Source organism: Clupea harengus, chromosome 8, assembly GCF_900700415.2.
Source record: "Clupea harengus chromosome 8, Ch_v2.0.2, whole genome shotgun sequence".
Classification (NCBI taxonomy): Eukaryota; Metazoa; Chordata; class Actinopteri; order Clupeiformes; family Clupeidae; genus Clupea; species Clupea harengus.
This window is the reverse complement of record NC_045159.1, coordinates 14,082,978-14,104,894: the sequence shown is the minus strand read 5'-3', so window position 1 is coordinate 14,104,894 and position 21,917 is coordinate 14,082,978. Positions and strand designations below refer to the sequence as shown.

Below are 21,917 nucleotides of genomic sequence, written 5' to 3'. Positions count from 1 at the left end.
CTCCTCATAAACACTGAGGTGTGTTTTTAGGTCAAATTAAGATAACTAAGTATTTAAAAACCCTGGCTGTCCCAACATTAGTCTGAAATTCATTCAGCGACATTTATTGTAACCAATGTTTTGCTTTTTAAGGCACACAATGTTCAATATTGCAGCAAATCTCCAGTTTCAAGTGTGGTAGGGGTTGTCATATCAATATAGGATAGGGTAGTGGGCTTAAATAACATTAACTGGCATGGCATCTGTTACGACCCTGGCGGGTCCAGGCCCCGGCCTGTGAGATTGGCATGCCTGTTCTCTCTCCCTGCTTTTCCCGATCTCTCTCTGTCTCTGTAGCAGGTGATTGGGGACAGGTGTGCCCTTGATTGGCTGGGCTACAAAGTCCCGGCCAGCCAGCAGTTGAGGCAGCTGTGGCCCTCCCAGCATTTGGCTTTTGGTTCTCCGTTGGTATTTTGGATCTCGGATCTCCGTTGTCGTTTGTTTTTGTTATACCCCTAGACTGACTTTGCATTACGTTGTTGGTTACTATTCACAACACTGAATTTCACCACACTTTTTGCATTCTCTATATAAATATAACTCTTTATCATTTAATAAATAACTTATTATAAATTCTGTGTGGCCTCCCCTTTATGTTTCATTCATTGAGTCGTACACGTAACACATCTTACAGTTTCGTGCCATTGTGTGCATTGTATTTTGTGGTATGGTCAGTAACAACTACCTATAATCTTTGGAGGTCACAGGTGGCCTTTCTTTGGGGTAGAACCTGCATATGCTGTGAGAGCCCTGCTGAACTCGAGACCCCATGCTCAGCAATCTACAGCATCTGGAGATGCTCGTCAGAGGGGGGATTCTCACAGCCTCTGCTACACGCTCCTCTGTTCCTGCTCCAATCCCTGCAGCAACTCCAGTCCGGGTTCCTTCTCTGGCACCATATGCTACTCCAGTCCGTTCATCCTCCCCTGTGTTTAGTATTTCCCTCACACCTTAGTTTTCCCTCCATGTTTAGTTCTCACCTGTAGCCAATGTATTAATTGAGTTCCAATTTAAGCCTTGGATTTTTCCTTTGTGGGTTATTGATTGTGACTAGCAAGACGCAGTGTTCTCTGAGTCTTGTGTTCTTTGACTTGTTTGCCCATCGTGGCCTTTTGTTTATCCAAATTAAAACACGCCTTGAGCGTTGTATCCAATACCTTGTTTCAAGTCTCTGTTCGTGACAGTACTGTTATGCCATCTTATGTTTTTGTTCCAACTATTGCATATTAATCTGTCAGTGCATTGGTATAACAATAGGTATGGTCATTAAATTAGTAGATGATCGATTATTAGACGATTTTACGTCTTAGATGATTAGACGATTTCTTCATATTGAACACAGGGAGACTGTCATAGACTCAGAGATGGTGCGACAACTGACCGTTTTGGAATGACTTCACCTCCCTTTTGATGCAGTATGCCACATAAAATATGCATTTATCCAACAGATACACATCATGTGAGTCTACATTCATGCCACAAAATGAAGTGGTATGTGGCAACTGCACAAAAACGTGAGATGCGGGTCATCGGAGAGATACATTAAGCATGGTGCTGGGGGATGCGAAGTGTAATATATGCCGTTGTTGTAGAGCCATTCGTTTTCTGTCGGTTTGTATGGGAATCTAAAATCGCATGTTCTGGTCCTTAAAATGCAACATTAGATTATTTTGAAATGAATCATTTAAATGTGTTATTGGAGTAAACGCTGTTACTGTAGGTTATGCTTACTTGTAAATGTTTCCTATTAATCCAAAAGAAAAGGTTTAATCGCTTCTGAGAAAATGCCGCCTAACGGATTTATTTGTATTCTATCCTGAAGTGCGCATAGGGGGCGCCTTTTCGTGATAAAAATGGAACACGAGCCTGGCGTTGACTTCCCACGAATTTGACTGAGCTGAGCCATGGTATTACAGAGACAGTATTAATGAACACATTCGCATACACATACAATTAGGCTGTGTTTTTGTCGGCGGCGGGGAAGACACAAATGCATCTGAACGAGTAGGATACGCCTATGCTGCATCTGTTACAGATGCGCACCAGCTGCTTGTAGATGCAGATAACATTGCATTTTGACGCAGTCTCTGTTCATTTTCCGATATCTCTCAAAGACGAATACGACGGATATTAATCAACTGTAATTGTCAATGACTCTGCTAGTTGGACAAATCACGATGCTAGGAGGATAAGTAATAAATATGGCGGCTTTTGGCGTGTGATATTATAAACATAATAAAACAACAGCCTCGACCTCATCAGGTAAGATCCACCGATTTTTTCTTAAGAGGAGACATAATCTGCTCTATCTATTTATTTATCTATCTATTTATCAAATGGTATTGCAATATCACAATAATGTTAGGATACTGGTTTAGGCGCACTCTAGCTAATCGTTGTATTGTCCTGCATCCGCATGTAGCATACACAGCTATGATCAAAACCTCTGTACTTCTTAAAGGATAGCCTACATCGTGTATAAAATGGAGTTGGGAATTGCTGAGTAGCAAGAGTGCACGCAACGTGATCATGGGGTATAAGGTAAGTGGCAATTTATCATTTGATAACACAAAAAGCTATATTCAGATTTAAGACAACGTATCAGTTAAAGGAAAACTATTTTCTCATCTTTTTGGGTACAAATTTTTACTAGATACAAAAACGGTCGAAATCGGTCCAGTATTGAGATAGAACGCTGTTACCGGCAACCGCAAAACGGCTATATAACGGCAATGTAATCCCATGGAACATGCATCCATGGCCAAGTTAACAGTTTTTTTCCGCCACTGACAGGCTCATACTATAATTATACTATATTTCATGTACTGACTACATGAAAAGGATCCCTACAGATATATATATATATATATATACCTGTGTCTGTTTACCTCAATGACTAAGAAAATAATACTAATAAGAAGAAACTTTAGAAAATGAAGTCGTGTAGAAACAGTAATTGTCTACAGTTTGTTTACAGTTATTGAGGTAAACAGACACAGGTCTATCTCTGTAGGGATCCTTTCCATTATGAACCTGACTGTGGCGAATCAAGCGGTTTACTTTGACGTAGATGCTTGCCCCATGGGATTACAAGTCAAATCAAGTCATTTTATTTGTAAAGCACATTTACAACAACAGGAGTTGACCCAAGGTGCTTACCAGTAAAAACAGATGAATTAGCATTACAAGTAAACATGACCGAAGGAACAGGGGGTACAATTAAAAGCAGGGCTGAGAGAATGTGTATGTACAGTATGTATGTAAAAACTTGTAGAAGGAATACAATATAAAAAACTAAAAGGGACAACACATTAGACATAAAACGAAATTAAAACTCAAAGTACTAAAATAAATATGCAAAGCCCTTTTGAACGTTGCCGGATATAGCATTCTAACTCAATAATACTGGATTTTGATTGTGAATTGTCCGTAGTAAAAGTTTGGACCCAAAAGGATCTAAAACGTTTCCGTTTAACCTCTCAGTGTACTACCCTACTTCAAACATGACATAAAAAAAGATTTTATTTGGAAACCCTAAGAGAACACAGGCCTGTCAGAAATCAGTATGACAAAAGTCATTCACATTGTTAAAACGGATTTTTTCCCCCTACATTTTACATTTGTTGGTGAGTCAAATGTCTAATAATAACCTAGGGGATGTCTTAGGGCCAGCTGAAAGCCAAACAAGACGGCAAGTGAGCTTGATTTTGTGTGCACATCTGTTCTCTCCCATGTCTGTTCTATCCCACACACTCTCTTTCTTTCTGTCTCCCCAAGCCATGACCCCACCCCCTCCCCACCCATTTGAAGTAAGCCTCTGAGAAAAATTAACAGAGATTTTGCAGAGTAGAATCCCTTAACATTCTAGCCATTATGGTCTATACACATGACCTAACAGCTTGCCTTACACATACCCATGATCCTTTACATTAGCCTGCCCAAGACTATCAGCAGAAGACTTCAATTAATACGTGTTTTTAGTATTCAGTATTAGTGCACGTTATTACACAGTAGTGTTTTTGTGCGTGTGTTTAGTGTAATAGTGAATGAACATAAGCTGAATCGTGGCTTGCTTTGTCTTTTTTGACAGCTTAGTGGTCAAATTGTAGCATATACGCTGCATTTCTCATTGTTATCACTGGCTTTTTAAAGACTTGTAAGCCAGTTGCAGTGTTTCTTTAGACTGATAAACATTAAAAAAAAATACTATACTAAAATTGCTGAAAGTAATTAGTACATAACAGTAACTGATGAAATTAGCGATACAACTATTCAGTATATTAAGATAATAGAATTCTTATGGCAGGAAACATTCCCTGGCCAATGATGCAGCCAAGTACATGCCTTTGGTGTTTCAGTCATGGCCTGTTGTGCTAGTTAGCATTGAAACAGTATGTGATGTAGACCAGGTTTTAAGTCCAGGCTCATTGATTTCTCCAGCTCCAGTCAGTGTGTCACATGTCAATAGAAGGCAGAAACCATCCCATTCCTCGACAAAAGAACAGTGATGATGTTTGGTGGACCATTTGAGTTGTTTAAAAATCAGTAATATTTTTTGAAGCCATAATGCTTTGTAGCAATTACTATATGTGATGTACAGTAGTTAAAATAATCCTTTCTATGCATATTGATAATGCAGTGGGTGTAAACAAAAGTGGGACTGTCAGTATTATTATCTGGCAATGTCAGCCTAGACATGAGTACTGAAATAGCAGACATCCTGTCTTGACCAAGGGGGTCAAATAAATTCCCCTGGCCATATGTGAAACCTGACATCATTTAACAACATTTCACAATCATCGGTGAAGCATGTTCACAGTGCCTCATAGGATACTGCTCTTCAATGTCTATAAACAATTACCTTCAATCAGACTCACTCATGGTTTTACAGCTATTAGTTCAAGTTTCTTGCTGCTGGTTGCATGAAACAAAATTTGTTTAGTGAACTTCCACTTTCTGTTTTTATGGTTAGGTCATAATGTTTCATTTACCTTATCCCAACCAAGGGCAGCATGGTTATGCAACCAGTCATATGTAAAAGGCCGAAAACATGGCTTAGGTGGGGGGAGTGGAGATGAGATAAACATGGGACCTTTAATACTTTTAAGTAGACAACTCAAGATGAAACTAGAAGTGGGATAGAAGTTGGTATCGTTCAAGTACAAACAATTCATTTCCCACAGGATAACTTGCTTAACAGGTTTGATCACCTCTACAGAGTTATAGGAACTTAACGAGGAAATTATTGTATCTGTTCAGAATTCAAATGAAAGATCAAGTACAATATGCCGCTACTGGAATTGAACAAAAGCATTGGTTGTAGTTCTATTGGCTACAGTTCTGTCAGAAAAGAATGTAATGAAGAAAGAATACATTCAATGATTTTCAGATAAGTGTCTGGGTTATTCGTGCAGTAATATATATGAATGAAAATGAATCCACTTGTATATCAAAGGGTAGCTAGAAGTGCTTGTACACCCCCCCCCCCCCCCCCCCCCCCCCAGTATTTTGCCAGTGTGTGTGTCTTTGTTTGTGTGTTTTGAATGACTGTCTACCTGTTATCCTGGTATCTACACACTAAAAGATCAGTCTACATTGTTCTCTGATTTACCTGAGCTTGGAAGCCAGGCTTCAATGAAATATGGTCTCTCGTGCCTTTGGTGTATCTGTTGTCTTTGGCTAATCCCTCTACCACAGCATAGCTTTACAGCGCCTTATGGGCCGTCCCCTAGGGCCTTTTCAAATAAGCAGAAGTTCTCTGGCTTGGAAGCAGCAAAATTACATTTTTCATTTGAATGTATGAATGGCATCTGTATGTGAGACTGTGTGCCATTTTAATCATGAAATATTTCCAATTCAGTCAGTATGCTTCTCATAGCATGAGACGAATGTTTAGTTTTTTCGGAGAGTTTAGTCAGATGTGTGTTTGTGTACATCTGCATTATCATATGTTTTCCATATGTCTGCTATTCTATGTGTGCTCAAATGCCTTATTTGGGTTGCATAGAGGTAGTAATTTATAGCTTTATAAATTCATCCATAGTTACTTGATCCTAGAGTCAGTTCAGTAAATGAAATTTGTTCAGTAAATGAAACTAGAATAGTGTTTTTCAAATGCAACAATATGGAAGGAAAATGTGATAAATGTAGTTTCCAAACCTAACCTTACCAATCCAAATATGTGCATCAGATCATAAAGTCATATTGTATGGATCTCAGCAACTCCGATCTAACCAAAACACTCCAGTGCACTCCAAACACTTCGCATTGGGAGGATGCGCTATAGACGAGTGATGAAATTGTTTCTAAGGGGCCCATCTCTGTGTGCAGGGAGCAGTCCGATAGCAGAGCTGAGCTGACTTAGTGCCCCACAGTACCCCAGGCAGTATCCATTATCCTCCCATCATAGCTGCTACACTAATCAGGCCATTCAACCAGAGAATTTCAGCTACAGTATAGAGCGCATGGATTGATTCCGTCCTGGATGAAGAGTAAGCCAGCCATCCCAGGGCAAAGGCTCAGGCATTAGCAGTAAGCACATACGTGCGTCAGACTGAATCAATTCATAGAAATGAAAAATGTCATTCAGTGGTAAATCCGATGTGTGAGACATCTGTGACACTAGATAGTCAGCACTGATGTTGTTGGCTGTTGTTTTGTAGCAGTTCCCATAGAGATGATTGTATGTTGCAGCATTAATTGGAAAAAGAATTGAGAATTTTCTCTTGTTGTTCTGACTATAACTAATAGTAGAGATGTCAGATCTGTTTGCATGGCCATTCTCCTTTAAGAATGCCTGCATGCTGAAACCTCTGTTGGTTAGTGTCACAATCAAATTAACTATGCCTGTCTCCCTGCATCACACTGAAATGAAGTTTCCTCTAGAAGCATAAAGTGAAAGCAGTGTTCGGAGGTTGCGCTGTACATGATTTTAGATATGTAAGAGCGGATAGCCTTGTCTCATGCTAGCTCTGTGTGTAATTTGCTTGTAAACGGCAATGATTATTATAAAGGGTTTTTGGTATTGAATCTGTGAAGTATCTGTGGAAGCTTCTGGAAGCACTGGGTGATGCTGCTACACTAGGATCTTTGTTGGTTTAAGGAGGACAGACCCAACTGATTGGGGAGAACTTATCACAGTTATTTACTAACAGTTACTTAGCTACTTTTCAGAGTACTTGGGCATATGAGGCTACTGAAATGACCTTGTATAATTTCTTATATTCATTCTAGTTTGAATGAGCTGAAATCATGTACACTTCAGGGTTCAGCGCCCTTAACTGTGTATGACAAATGGCCAGCTTTACCGTCAGCATCTTGTGAATGACGTGCTAGTTGTGGATAACAGCTCCTTGAGAAAGGGGCCATTGTGCAGGACAACAGATGAGCTACAATGTGTCTATTAACGTCCAAAGTGTCATTGGTTCCCAGGATTGGATGCATGATGCCTAGCTTGTTGTATCTTTGCAAGAGTGGAGTATAGCAGTATAGAGTTCCCACTTTCTTCAGCAAAACTAAAGTTTAATAAAATAAGAAAGTTTAAGAGAAATGACCAACGGAAAAAAGTGTAATTTCACCGAAGAAACGTGTGATGTGAATTGAAATACCTGAATATCCTAAATTCTAGGCATGTGAAAACTGTCAGACTAGATTTAAAAATGGCTAAAGAGTTGGTGTTGGTCGGGAAGGGGGCACATCTAATATGATCTGGGAGCTGGTTCTAGCTGGCTACGTATGGTACAGTGGCTGAACACTGCATCACCAGGTGTGGTTTTCATTTAGTCACCTGTGCCTGACCTATTGCTGATGAACTAAGGGGTATACTGTATTATATTCAGCAAACACTTTCTGTAATGTGTTTGGGCTCTGAACAGGCTCTGCCTCAGAGTTGTGAGGGGGTAGTGTGTTCAGCCTTCTGTGTCCCCATGAAGTGTCTTGCAGCTGTGTTTTGAATGAGCTGCAGCTGTCTTGTGGGAACACCAGAGGAGAGAGAGAGAGAGAGAGAGAGGGCTGTTATAGTGGAGATCGCTAGAGGTGTGCGTGAGTTTCTCTTCCGTGATGGCTGTGATTCTCTCTGAGTCGTCTGATTCTGGCTTTGTTAGCAGGTATGGTTAACAGTTCCTTTTGGTTTGGAAGTAGGCTTTTAAAATAGGTCACCGGGCTAGCCAAAGCATTGCAGGTTTCACTCATTCCTTCACTCGAAACAGTTACATTTAGCTGCTCACCCAGCAAGAAATGCTATGTGGTTGGCAGGGAAGTATTCGTATGATTTGTGAATCAAATGTTTAAGTGCGTAACACTGTGCATATTGTACTACTGTACCCCTTTCTCCTTTCTCACTATGCATCTAAGACATTCCAAATGCCTTACATAAACCTCTCCTAACAGCAGCAGTGATAAAAAGACGACACTGTTACATTTTAAAATGTCAGGGGTCTTATTTTTTCAGAATGAAGAAGGACTGAAGAGCATTTTTCATCAACATATTCGGCTTGGACAAAAGTAATTTTGTAAATTAACTGAAAAAGTGAGACTTGATTGTATTGGTTTGATGGAGATCATTTTGAAACATTGTTAATGACTTCAGAATATATTAATCAAGTGCCTTGTATTCATATACAGTATACCTTGTATGAATCATGTGCTTATGTGAGTAGGAACATGGCTTTTCTCTCTCTGAGAGAGGGCCCGTGCTTCTCTCCGACCTGCTGGGACGTGGGGTGAGCCCAACGAGCTTGTTGTTGCTGTTTAATAAATATACATGTATGCAACTCCGGAGTCCTGAGGTAGCTTGAGTGAATTTTTTACCTAACATGGTTAAATAGCCCAATAGGTTTCTTAATTTATCTATGCTTGACTGGGCTGTGTGACTTCCTTGACCGGACCTTGACCAGTTAAAACATTAAAGATTAATTCAATTAAGAAAAAGCAACATTATCAGCAAGATTGCCAGGAAATTATTCAGAAAAGAGTTTTTCCTCTTGTTCCGATAGTAAAGTGCATGCTTGAATGACGGCTGCTTTGAACAGCTGAGTCCCCTCCACTCTTACAGATTCCTCGTATGTTGCAGCAGTAACCAGTGCCGTGTCACTTTTCTAATAGCCACAAAAGAAGGTCTGCTGAAAGATTCATTTTTCCTCAAATGCTTCATGTGTTATAGCTTCAATAAACACTGGTGGTCCATAAGACGAGTCCTAATGAGCCCTTGGATTTAGTTCCTTCCTGTTCAGATGTATGCTACTAATGGAACTCTAAATCCCCCATGTTTGTCAAAGTTCAAAGTAAATCAGCCTGCCCTGATTGGGGCAAAAAAGTGTGTGTATCCTTAATTCCTTGACTTCATTAACATGTGCAGGCTCTCTCTCAGGCTCAGCCCTCACGCTGTGATACTGCTACCCTAGGTCCTGTCTTGGCTCAGCTGAGGATGAATGTGTGAGTGTGAGTGTGTGAGTGTGAGTGTGAGTGTGAGTGTGAGTGTGAGTGCTCAGTTGTCCGTCATCTCTGGCCACATTACCATTCAAACTGCAGGTCTATCGCTCTTGTGCTGTTTTTCTCCCCACTCCCTTAAAGATTCGCTCCAGATGTCCACCCAATCTCTGTCTCTGTCACGCTTCTCGTTCCTCTCCCGCTCCATCTCACTTCACGTTGCAGTTTAAAGCAGCTGTGTGTGAATTAAGCCCGTCAATCCTCCCTTAATCCCCCGCTCTTCCATGGGAAATGTTGATTTCTGTGTGCCTGTCTCTCTAGTGCACATCCCTCTGTCTCATCTTGGTTCATTTTCTTTGTCCTTGTTCTCGGGAACATACTTTGGTAATTTTTTTCTTCACAAATCCTTTTTCATCATACATCATTCCATCTGACCCCTGCCTTTGTTTTCATGCTGAAAACTCCTCTCTTGTTTTTTTTTATTGAGCTTTGCCTGTGATCAACCATGTTTACCTAGATATTTAGTAGAGGATGCCTGTTATTGTTCTCCTCAGGTCCTTTCTTAGGCTCCCTCTAACTCCCTCTTTGTCTCTCTCCATGTTTACAGGATCACAGTATCTCACTTGTTTCTTTTAAGTTCCAGATTGACATCTGTCTTTCTTCTCTTTTCCCTTTCATAGATCACAGGAGCGGGGATGGACCGCGTGAGTCAGCTGTGGCGACTGCGGCGTCGTGCCCGCAGAGGGGCGCTGTGCATGGCACTCTTCTGCATGAGCATGGCAGTTCTCTACACACTGTGTGCCGAAAACAGCGTGCCCGTCACGGACGCCATCTTCGGGGAACGGGCGAGGACCCGTGCTCAGCCAAGGACACATTCTCTTGTTAAGGTACCCTGGCATTTCAGTATGGTGATGAAGTATATCTTAATTCATGTTGAGGTGACACTTCTATGCAGATCTTCTAACAGTGCAATGCATAATGGACCCATCACTTTGGTGTTTTTATCCCCTCACTCTCTCATTTTGAAGGTGTTGCGAGGTGGTGCGTCAAAGCCAATCTACGTTGACCTGCAAAAGCTCCCTGGGGTGATCCCTGGCGACCCGCGCCGGCCCATTCCCGTGCTCTCCTCCCTCAACCATTCCCTGGAGACAGACCACCGGGACCATCGCCTGAGGCCCAAGGATCGCAAGCCCCACGGCGGCTTTATGTCCTGGCTCCCACGACCCTTAACCCGCGCCATAGAGACCCTCTTCGGAGGCCGGCGCAAGGGAGAGCTGAGCGGCGCCGGATCGGACACAGAGTTCTTCGGGCCCAACGGCACCCTGGGAGAAGTGTGGGATGATGAGATGTCAAGCACCATGCTGGGGAAGAGGCTGAGGAAGGTGGTGCAGAACTATCAGGTGAGGAGGGCTTTGCCGTAGGGTTCTATGGTTTGATTTCCGTATAAATAAAACATACAATAATACCTGTCAATGCATGTTTAATACAACTGTCATTATAAAAGATGTATGTGGTACTGTTAATGACCTCTCATGGACAATATGTATTCAAACACTGTGGTGCACACATTTCCCACCCAATGACAACCTTACTTGTAAGTATAAGGAGTTTAAAAAAGAAAAAAAGAACAAAAAAACCTAATTCCTTCTATGTCTTCATCAACACTAAACTCAGGCGATGAATAAGTATGGGGTGCAGTTCCCTGACGTGGGGGCTGCAGCCCGTCACCCTAAGCGGTCCGGCCCTGAGCTGCTGTGTCAGCTGAAGGACACCGTCTCCATCACCACTCTCACCCCCGAAATGGAGCCCTTCGTCCGGTTCCCCTGGGCCACTCAGCTTCCTCCCCGACACCTGAGCATGGACATCGGGCCGTTCAAGACCTGCGCAGTGGTGTCGTCGGCAGGATCCATGAAGAACTCTGGATTAGGCAAAGAGATAGGTAAGAAGAAAAAAAAATGTATTGTTAGCCTTAGTACAGTATATTTAAGCATTTTTAGTATTAGTATTAGTATATACTGTGTACTGCAATATCAACACAAGGCACTCCTGTGTCAGAGTATATGTGGGATGGTTGAGAAAATAAAATAAACCCTCAAAAACATCTTTGCACCTATATATGAAGAGATGAGGTTTAACTTGCAAATAGTTGCAAATAAGTGATATCATCCATTGCTAGCAGCAAATTAATAATTAAACTCTCCCTGTGCTTTTCCACACAAAGGTTAAACTGGGGTTCCACAACACATGACTAGGATTCTTTTCAAACCAAAAAGCAGTGATGTAAGTCTTGAGGTGCCTAGCTAATCACCTGCGTTGGGCACGCTGCAGCAGAACTGTAACATTGTATTATATAGCAGTGGATTGCTTTCCAGCCACTGGACCAAATGGTTATACTGAGATTTCGCAGCAGCCTGGCACTCAGTCCCTGAGCCAGTTAGGCTGGTGTAAGTCCCATGACCGCACTGTAGCCTCTGAGCTATTCTCCAGAACTAGATACGGGTGTGTCCATGGAATACACCAAAATCTAGAAAATGGCCGTGCCGATATCCTGAGCGACATTATTCCTAGGAGAAACCAGTTATTAAAAGTAAGAGACGTATTCCGATTGTAGGCATCCAGAAGAAATTACCCTAGGTTAGCCTACCTAAAGGGCAATAATATTCCATTAAAAGAACAGGGACTAAGGCTGAGTTCCTAAATTGAGTGGAGTCAGATTAATTAGGTTTACCAAGATTGGGTCCTTTAATATAATTTATTTCAGCAAAGCGCAGAAAGACAGACTTGCAGAAACCTTCCCCCACTTCCAATTCCACCATCGGTCTGGAAAGTGGTTCCTTACAGTACCAATAAAAACAGCATATGAAACTGCTTAAAACTGCAATGTAACTCCAATGCTGTATTCAGTTTGATACAGAGGTGTGAGGTTTTACTGCTGGTACATTGCCGAAGATTTGCATTGCAAGCATTTAAGACAGAGTATCTCGTATAGTTTAATACTCCATCTCCCCTGATTCCAACCTCTAGCAGGCTGGTCAAGTCTCCACAGCAGTATCGTCTCTCCTGTGCTGCAGCAAAATCCAAAGTATTGCCCCTCTCATGCTGCTAAACAACACTGCTATTACCATTACTAGCCATAGCCCATGGACAAAGCAAGCAGGTCATAGCCTCATCCCCTCTAAAAGACCATCCACCACTAATGAACAGTCCAGGAGGTGCCAGCATGGATAACAACAAACAAAACTGTATCTGTATGCAAGCATTTGTGGATGTGCATTGTGTGCCAGTGTGTACTGTATATGCATGAGCTGTGCTCTCTGTCACCTTCTAACAATACACTACACGCTCTTTGGGATATAATTGGAAACAACCGGAGGTGGCTAACATTAATTAATTATCAAAACATAATTTCTGGTTAAGAGGTCCAAGCCTTACATGGTCATGGTACATCCTTTTTTTCTGCATGTTTGAGAGTTTCATTTTTTGTCTTTGTTTGTTTTATGATCTCGCTCACCAACATACTCATTCCCATGAGAGTTAAACACAACCTGACTGGTACCTTAACAGAAAAGGCGAATAAAGGACGGAATTTTATTTCACTTATAGGGATCATTTCTGATCATTTCATAGGGATCAGTGGGGACATAGGGGACATGTCCCTTCCACTTTTTGCAGTCAACCTTTCGGTCCCCCCACTTTTGACATCTGAAAATAAAATCTCACTACAATGAATAGAAAGCTCAAACAGCAAAGCAGATGGAAATGTGCATAGACCTGCATTTTTCTTTACCCACATTTTCATGACTGCCATTCAGGTATGCAAATGTCCAGCTAGTGGAACAATGTTCACACACACACCTTCCTTTCCCTGATAGTTTACTAGGAAAAACCTGTTTGTATACTGAAGTAGGCCGTTTCTAGCCCGCGGCTCACCTAATTAGGTCGTGTTTAGTCTCGTTTGTTTGGTGAGAAATTAAATCAATGATTCACTAATTCAAAGTTAGTGAATTATATAAAATCAGCATTTTTATTAGCTAATTTATTAGCTAATTATGTTTGTAATTATGTTCTTATTTTCTCCAAACATCAGCTAATAAACATGCCACCACGCACACAGACTGCATAATCATGTCAAGCGCAAATAGCAACTGAGCTGAATTGGCAACTGCAAAACAGCTACTGCAACGGAACCCTATGAGGTCAAAGTAAAAATTAAAGTAAAAGATGTTTTTAATGTTATTAACATATAAATGTTATTGTAAGGGTCTGTCACAGGGGAAAGGATCCCTACAGAGACACACCTGCATCAGTTTACCTTAGTGTTTTAGCTTCATCTTTTAACCTCAGTCAGTGGTTTAGCTTCCTCTTTTTACCTCAGTCAGTGGTTTAGCTTCCACTTTTTACCTCAGTCAGTGGTTTAGCTTCCACGTTTTACCTCAGTCAGTGTTTTAGCTTCCTCTTTTTACCGCAGTCAGTGGTTTAGCTTCCTCTTTTTACCTCAGTCAGTGGTTTAGCTTCCACTTTTTACGGCCTTTGACGTAGCACGCCATTTAGTGCCTGTAGTCAATTGGCCTACTGTGCTGGAGTGGGCACTGAAAGGAAAGCACCTCCCTTCGGTAATAATAATACAAATATAACCGTTTTGTGATAGCTGCTTTTAGTGTTCTAACTCAATACTGGATTGCTTTCAATCGTAACTTGTTGTAGTAAAAGTTTGGACCTAAAAACATCTAAAAATTGGGACCAGGTTGAAAAATCCTGAAGTTTCCCTTTAATTCAATTGTTATTTGAAATGCTGAACTCTATCACTGTAATGATTATAGCCTGTACATCTGTTCTTGCATGCATCTGGGAGATCCTATAAAACATAAAGGCTATTTTACAGATGATAAAATGGAAGATGTTCTATAAATACTAATGATCTAAGCCTGTCTGGTGCCTCTCCTGAATGCCTTATAGACTGATTCCAGGGTTGTAATAATCTGTGGTTTATTTTAGCTGTAACCTTAACTGCATTGACTATTTCCTATATGGATGCCATTACACATACAAGTCATTTGCAGCACATTCTGATAAAACCCTGGGCAGCGCCCTGTGTATCAATAGCTGAGTTCAGGTGTGGTGTGTTTCCTCACTACTAAGTATGTTTGTGACTGTGTATCTTAAACAAGCTGGCCCTTTTGGTGCTAGTCTTTGTTGCCACTCTTAGTTTACATCATTAAAGTGTAATATTTTACAGCTAGTTTCAGGATGAAATATATGTACTTACTGTACTACTGGTTTAGGCAGTGTATGATTTTGTTTCAGAAGTCTACAAACTCGTTGTACTGTCCTCGACATGCTTCTATTTATTGTTTTTGAACAGATGCCCATGATGCTGTGGTGCGGTTCAATGCTGCACCCACAACTGGTTTTGAGAAAGATGTGGGCTCCAAAACAACCATTCGCCTCATAAACTCCCAGGTTTGAAAAATCTCTCCTTTTGAAGAGCTATTTGACCTGTTTGTAACTAGGTCATGCAAACAGTGATACTGAGAAGATAAAGCCTTGCTGGGTCTTTAGAGGTCAGAAGTGAGGTTACTGAAAAAAGCAGGAATATTGCTTTAGCGCTTCTGGTGCTTCCTAATAAGACCAAACATTTTTATGTGGTCACATTCCCAATTGTCTGTTCAGAAGACACTAATTAAATAGTGGTGAAATATATTATCACCTATTGTTAACTCTAGCTTTAAACTTAATTGATTGCTGTTGGTGACTGATGAAAAAGAGAAAACTCTTGGTGATTATGAAGTTTGCCCATCAGTGTACTAATCATGAGAGGAATTCCCAACAATTGAATGTTGCCATGTGCAGACAGGCAAAGGAGGCACAGCATAAATGTTATAACTATAAATATTTATACAGAATCATCAATGGCCAGGCATTTAAAAATATGGAACACATGTCATTGGTCTTGAAGATCATTTTCTCCCCTCTCTGTTTTGCTTTGTCTCCCAATGTATAGGTGATGGCATCGGATGACCACCGCTTTCTCTCCAGTTCTTTATACAGCAATGGCATCTTAGTGGGCTGGGACCCGGCTCCCTACTCTTCAGACTTGAATGAGGTGAGCAGGCAACCCTCCTCAAAATTAATGTTTCTGTAAATAACTCTTGCTGTAGCCTTTTGCTGTGTTTATGTCATTCTGACTGATCACATGTTGGTCATTTATATTAGCATCCTGGTGTATGTTGTATGTTGCTGTTAGATTTTGGTGTATTTCACATCAATAGGCCCACACGTAGTCTCAGACGGTTCTGGAGCCAGAGCCATCAGACTTGGTTCCTGGCCTTTGCCTATGTTTGGAGTCAGGCCGTTAGACTTGATTGTTGGCTTTTGTCTATAGTCCTTGGTCAAGCTAAACCCCCTCTGCCTGGCATTCCCACCTCTATCTAGCATAAACTAGATAGACCTCATCCTGACACCTCCATCCCATGGAAAGACATCAAGTTCACCGGGACCCTAAACAGTTCATTTAAACCCCCCTCCTACCAAAGGACCCAGGAACATTTCCTCCAGACAGATACCTGTGGATAATTCAGTTATGCCATTGTTTAAATTGTTAGTTCTACCCTATATAACCTATTTCCTTTTCTGAAACATGCTAACTTGAACCAACTTTGGCGTTTCATCAAAGATTCGCCAAGAACAGCATATTCTTTTATTGCCATGGATCTTTTCTTCAAATGGGAGATTGTATATTAAGCAGTTGTAGGAATGTTTCTTGTTTCTTAGTTAGCTCTTTTGCAAGCCACTTTACATGAGTAAAAGTAAACGTAAATGTTAAGAAATAAATATAACTGTAGATGATGAAGATAAGAGAATAGTTCCTGCATATACACATTCTGTCTGGATCTTTGCAGTGGTACAACAAGACAGATTATCCCATCTTCCTGCAATATCAGCGGTACCGTCGCTTGCACCCTCAACAGCCGTTCTACATTCTACACCCACGGGTCGAGTGGCAGTTGTGGAATCGGATCCAGGAGAACATGGCAGAACCCATCCAGAAGAACCCACCCTCTTCTGGCCTGTTAGGTATCTGCTGGCCCCTGCTTTATATCTCAAAGTCAAATACTGTATATATGTCTGGAAATGTCCATTTTGGGGCATGTTCATATCTGTGTTAATTCATCTTTATGGAAATAAAACTTATATTATTGCAAACGCAAACTTAATATTAAAATAATCAATGACAATAAAGGCTTCACAACCTAAGAATTAGTAAGGTGAAAACATTTTTAATCTATAAAAATATAAAATCTATATGCAATAAAAACATATTTATATCTACATTTTAAACTTAACGTTATGATGCCATAACCTATGAATTAATATGGTGAATAAATTGTACCCAAAGTTACTGGACAGGTAAAAAACTTCATGTTATGTTAGGATATCATAACCTATGCATAAATTGTAGTTCAGGTCATTTGAGGCCAGATATAAAAATTCTTTAAAGATTCTATGGTTCTTTTTTCAAGTTTCTATGGTCTTCTTTTTATTTACATTCCCAGGCACAGTGCTGATGATGTCATTGTGTGAGGTGGTGCATGTGTATGAGTTCCTGCCATCGCGCCGCAAGACCGAGCTCTGCCACTACTACCAGCGTTTCATCGACGCGGCGTGCACGCTCGGCGCTTACCACCCCCTCCTCTACGAGAAGAACCTGGTCAAGAGGATGAACCAGGGGCTCGACCGGGATATCTACACCCACGGACGAGTCTCTCTGCCAGGTTTCAGCTCTTTTAACTGTACCCGTGGCCTCCCGTCTGCTATGCACTGAAAAATTTGAGGAATGAAGATCGACCACTGCGCCAACATTTAGCTTGATCCTCATTCGATGCTTAGTAAACCACTTCATTGAAACCACAACAGACTGAACAACACTGCCTGATAACACGACCATGTAACTGAATATGCAACAGCATGTGTAAACCTCTAGGGGGTGTTGGCTAGTCTGTTGATCTCCTACTGAAACTGTTTACTCCACACGTGGTCACAGAACCATGTAAGATAGCTTTACAGGTCCTGTGTCTGTGCACACCAGTATTGCGTTTGGTGAAGAGTGAGTCGCTATGACGATGCTCAAGATTGCAGACGTTTCTGTGGCCACCTGATCAGACCCTAACAAATCACATGTAGAGCATCTTTGACAATCTCACATCCACCGACTAATGGATAATGTTCTTGCTATGAGCACACATATTTTGCTCAACATTAACACCTGAACACCATACGAAGAGCAGTAGGACTTAACACTGCCATGTCTACAAATTCTTGCAACAATAACGATAGCAACAACGAACACACACCTTTACCCCTCTAAATCCAAAAAAGCATGTTTGTGTTTACAGTTTACAGGCAGCATGTCATATTGCAACTTTACACTCTGACAAAGGATACTATACATTTTGTTATCATTTTGGTTATGCTCTGAGCATACACATTCTTGAATGTGCACTTTCATAGTATAGGCACTGAATTTCTGTACGATGGGCATGTAAATAGTTTCACGCTAGTGATGTAAAAACGTCTCCTATGTGTACAGTATAGCTGTATATATATATATACAGTACGTGTACAGTACTAACTGCCGTCAGTCTGAACTTTCTCCTCCCTTCAGCTGCTACCACTCTTACTTCACTGTGTGACCTTTGTGTGCCAAATAGATTCACTTTAAAGGGAGCATATTCTCCATATCTACTGAGTCCCACTGGAGCACCTTCCAGGACTGTGTTTCCCTGAAAGCGTCATTGATCAAACACTGTGGTAACTGTGGAGAGAGAGTGTTCTAAACCAGGGGTTTTCAACCGGGGGTCCGTGGCCCCCTGGTGGTCCGCGACGGCATTGCAGGGGGTCCACGACATGAGCCTATGTTGATCGGTTCACCATTGAATTTTTTTTATTTTTATAAATTCGCTTTGATATTTCAACACATTTCCAGGTTACTCTTGTATATCGTGAAAAATATCGAAGACATTACACTGACAAGTGCTACAGGCGGAATATCTGTGCAGGGGGAGGGGGCGTGGTGGCGGCGGCGGTTACAAACACGACGGTTACAAACACGACAGTGGGCTGAAAATTACTTTCTAGTCAGAATGGTGGTCCCTGGGACAAAACCAGTTGAAAACCCCTGTTCTAAACGATAGTCTCTCTATCATTTAACTACGGTAGATAGTTGTTTAATTACGCTTTCAGGAAACGCACCCCAGAACGGTACTTTTTTATGCATATTTGCTTATTTTATGGTTGCCTACTACAATACAAACAGGTTGAGTTAAAGGAGGAAACAAAACGTCTGATTTGGGGTAGTATCTATTGTTTTCTACTGAAGGGTATTCAATGCAATATTTGGTACTGAATATATGCAAAACCCATGCAAAGATAATTGGGAAGAGTATGTACATTTTATGTTCTGAAAATGCTTCAACATTTGTTCCTTTCTTCCACCTCTTGATATTCTGTTTATTTATGTATTTCTTTCTTTCTCTCTTTCTCTTATTGCTTTGACCATCACTTCATCAGTCATGTTTATTAATCAAGAAACATTTTTCTTAATAAGGAATGTAGAGTGATACAGAGTCAAAATTTGACTATTTTTGATTCTCAGTTCAAGTAACTGATATAGTTTGTGTAGCCATTGTAAATACCAGTGAATTGTCAAGCTGAATCCATACAGACAGGCAGTAATAGCAAGTTATCAGTTAGCAATTAGGAGAATGTCTCTGGTCCTTCCTGGAGTACTATGGAGACTGTAGCAGTTTCCAGTCTTAAAGTATTTAGATTCTGCAGCCATAATAAATACAGCATTGCCTGCTGATTTGTAAAGTTCCTCTGAATAAGAAAATGATATTGGCCTAGCATCACTAAAAGAGAAAGGACACTGGTTTAGGTTAGTATCATGCTTGAGACACAGCCAAACTAGGTAAGAGACAGTGGGTGATCAGCCAGCTATTCTTGAAAAATAAATTCCAGCAGTATGATCTGAACTATGTGAATTAGAATGGTTCCATATGGCAGTGAAGTATAGAACCTCTGAATGCTCTATTCACTGCAATAGAATATTGTATCAGAATTAGAATCTAATCTCAAGGGCCATATAATAACAATCAGTACATGTACATATGTATGCTACAGATCTCTACATACAGAACCTTAAGTAGAATCATAGCAACAGAATAGCACTTAGAATCCTGTCCCCGGAATTTTGTAAATGATTGCATTATAAGCCAGTAGATTTATGAGGAACCATTTCCAGAACTCCTCACACTAAATCTGTTGAAGTAGCATGCATCATGTACAGTTAAATGTATTATATATGTATTGTAGGCTCCAGCTGAGCATGCCATACACTGCTGTAGACAGTGTGCTCTGTATTCATGTTGAGAACGCTATGCAACAGATGACAAGTTTAAAAGGTAGCACATACAAATTAAAACATGACACATCCAATTTAGACCTCCGACATGGCACATGACACTGAATTTCTGGAAAAGGTTTAAGACCATGTGTAAATGTTCGGTGTTTACACGTTGTCACATTACATTCCTGTTTACTCAGTTAGCACAAAAGATGTCCATTATTTTCCAGCTGTTGTTATGGTTAGCCAGCTAGTTCGCTAAACTAAATAGCAGTGTTCTGCTCTCATGAAAGCACTGTTGCTAAAATGTTGTCTGATTGTTCATTGACCACCAAGATTTTTAAATGTTGCCTCTTATCAGTATAACATGCAATGTGTATTGAACTCCTGTGTAACATAGCAGCTGCTTCTTGTACTGTATGTATTTAAATCTACAAACCAGAAAACAGCCTGAAATTAAAGACATTTACAGGAACACCACGCTATTGGTCTGTCTCTCAGTAAATCAAATGTTTCACCTGATGTTGAAGATCTTTATGAAAGAAAGGCCAATAACATCCCTAAACATCATTTAACACCCATGTCTGCCCACCAGATGAAGGCAGTAACAGTTGCTTGATAATTCGATTATATGGTATTCATCCGTATTTTTATGTTCCTCAAATTGAAAGCTTATGTTTCCTGGGGTTGGACAAACAATTTGTGGACTGTGAAAACGGGACTTTTCTTATCTTGGTAAGAGTGCGGTTGACAACTTAAAATTGTCCTTTCAGAGAAGAGCAAAAATGAGAAAACAAACAGAACTCAATGGGTCCTACCAAAAAAAATAAAAATCATGGATACGAACAGAAATAAGAGGAAATCTGTTTGTATATTGTTTCTTGTATGAGGCCCAATGTGATTCAAATGATTAAAGTGTAAGTATACCCCCAGCCCTGAGCCTAACTCCACACACTAAAAAATTTGAAAAATGCTAAAGAGTGGGCAAGGGGCTGAAAGCGGGGCTGGGGAGGGCCGGAGAGTTTAATAGACTGGGAATCTATAAATATTGTGATGTAGATATGTACCAACCGGTCACATCTACGTCAGCATTGGCCTTGGACGATTTTAAACAGTAGATGGCGTACTGAGCCATTTTCAACCCCTAAAATGTTTTATTTTATATTGATTGGAGCATTGATGTGTTTCATCACAGTACAGTCATGTCATTTAGTTTACAGCTCACACTTAAGTGAGGAAAAGACTCCAAGAACATATCCATGTGTTCTGATGTGCAGTTGAGCACCATTGGATCCATAAGAAGAACGTGGAACTTGCATCACATCACCCAGATGCTTTGTAGAAAAGCCTGTCCCCCAAACCAAGTATCCAAGGAAGATTTTAAATGGTGAGGGAGGCCACCACAGTCCAGCCATCACCCAGTAAAATCTACAAAGTTCAGTGGCTCGAATTGGGGGGGTGGTGTAGAAGTCCACAAGCTATCCATAAAACTGGACTCTTCTGGAGCGTGGCAAAAAAAAAAGCCATTGTTTTAGAGGATCCACATTAAATCATGCATGGAGGTTGCTCAAGATTTGGGAAAGGCTTTTATATGGGCATGTGAGACCTGGCCAATCCTCAAAGCGCTACATGCGGCATACATTTAACACTGCCAATGCCTCAAGAAACACCATACCAGGCATTAAATATGGCAGTGATAACATGGTGTGGGGATATTTCTTGTCTGCAGGAACTGGGAAACTTTTTAGGACTGAAGGGAGAATAAATAGAAATAAATTCTACACAATATTGTTTAATTTTAGCAGACAAATCACTTATTTAGGCTTTATAGATATACTACACCATAAGTGTTCACAATGAAAATACTGATTGGGAAAGTATGAGTAAGAACTTTTGTAAAGCACAAAATGGTGATGACTTTCAGGGGTGTTGAATACCTTTGCAAGCCTCTGTACCACAGGAACTGTTTTTGTGCCATATTTGCTCACAGTTGAATGGTATGTTATTTTTGTCAGATATATGGATCTCCTGGGTTTTTTTTTTGTGAACT

The 21,917-nt window shown here is 40.7% G+C and overlaps 1 protein-coding gene across 2 annotated transcripts; it reads left to right on the top strand.

The window, feature by feature from the left end:
* The first annotated feature begins 1,276 nt into the window (after positions 1-1,276).
* st6gal1 (ST6 beta-galactosamide alpha-2,6-sialyltranferase 1) lies at positions 1,277-17,315 on the top strand. Of its 2 annotated transcripts, none has more exons than XM_031571990.2 (9): positions 1,277-2,301; positions 2,506-2,580; positions 10,146-10,352; positions 10,494-10,865; positions 11,140-11,404; positions 14,828-14,925; positions 15,467-15,568; positions 16,365-16,539; positions 17,019-17,315. In XM_031571990.2, exons 2-9 carry the CDS (start codon positions 2,569-2,571, stop codon positions 17,285-17,287), a joined length of 1,500 nt encoding a protein of 499 aa, XP_031427850.1. In that variant the 5' UTR covers positions 1,277-2,301; positions 2,506-2,568; the 3' UTR covers positions 17,288-17,315. The 2 variants fall into 2 exon arrangements, with proteins under 2 accessions (XP_031427850.1, XP_012678406.2); XM_012822952.3 differs by having other exon boundaries at positions 1,287-2,301; positions 2,501-2,580.
* The last annotated feature ends 4,602 nt before the right edge of the window (positions 17,316-21,917 follow it).

Bases quoted from the DNA above. Each gene is read 5' to 3' on its own strand.
- st6gal1 (XM_031571990.2), top strand. The intron at 11,405-14,827 runs GTAAGAAGAAAA...GTTTTTGAACAG, and splicing joins TGGATTAGGCAAAGAGATAG to ATGCCCATGATGCTGTGGTG. The intron at 14,926-15,466 runs GTTTGAAAAATC...CCCAATGTATAG, and splicing joins TTCGCCTCATAAACTCCCAG to GTGATGGCATCGGATGACCA.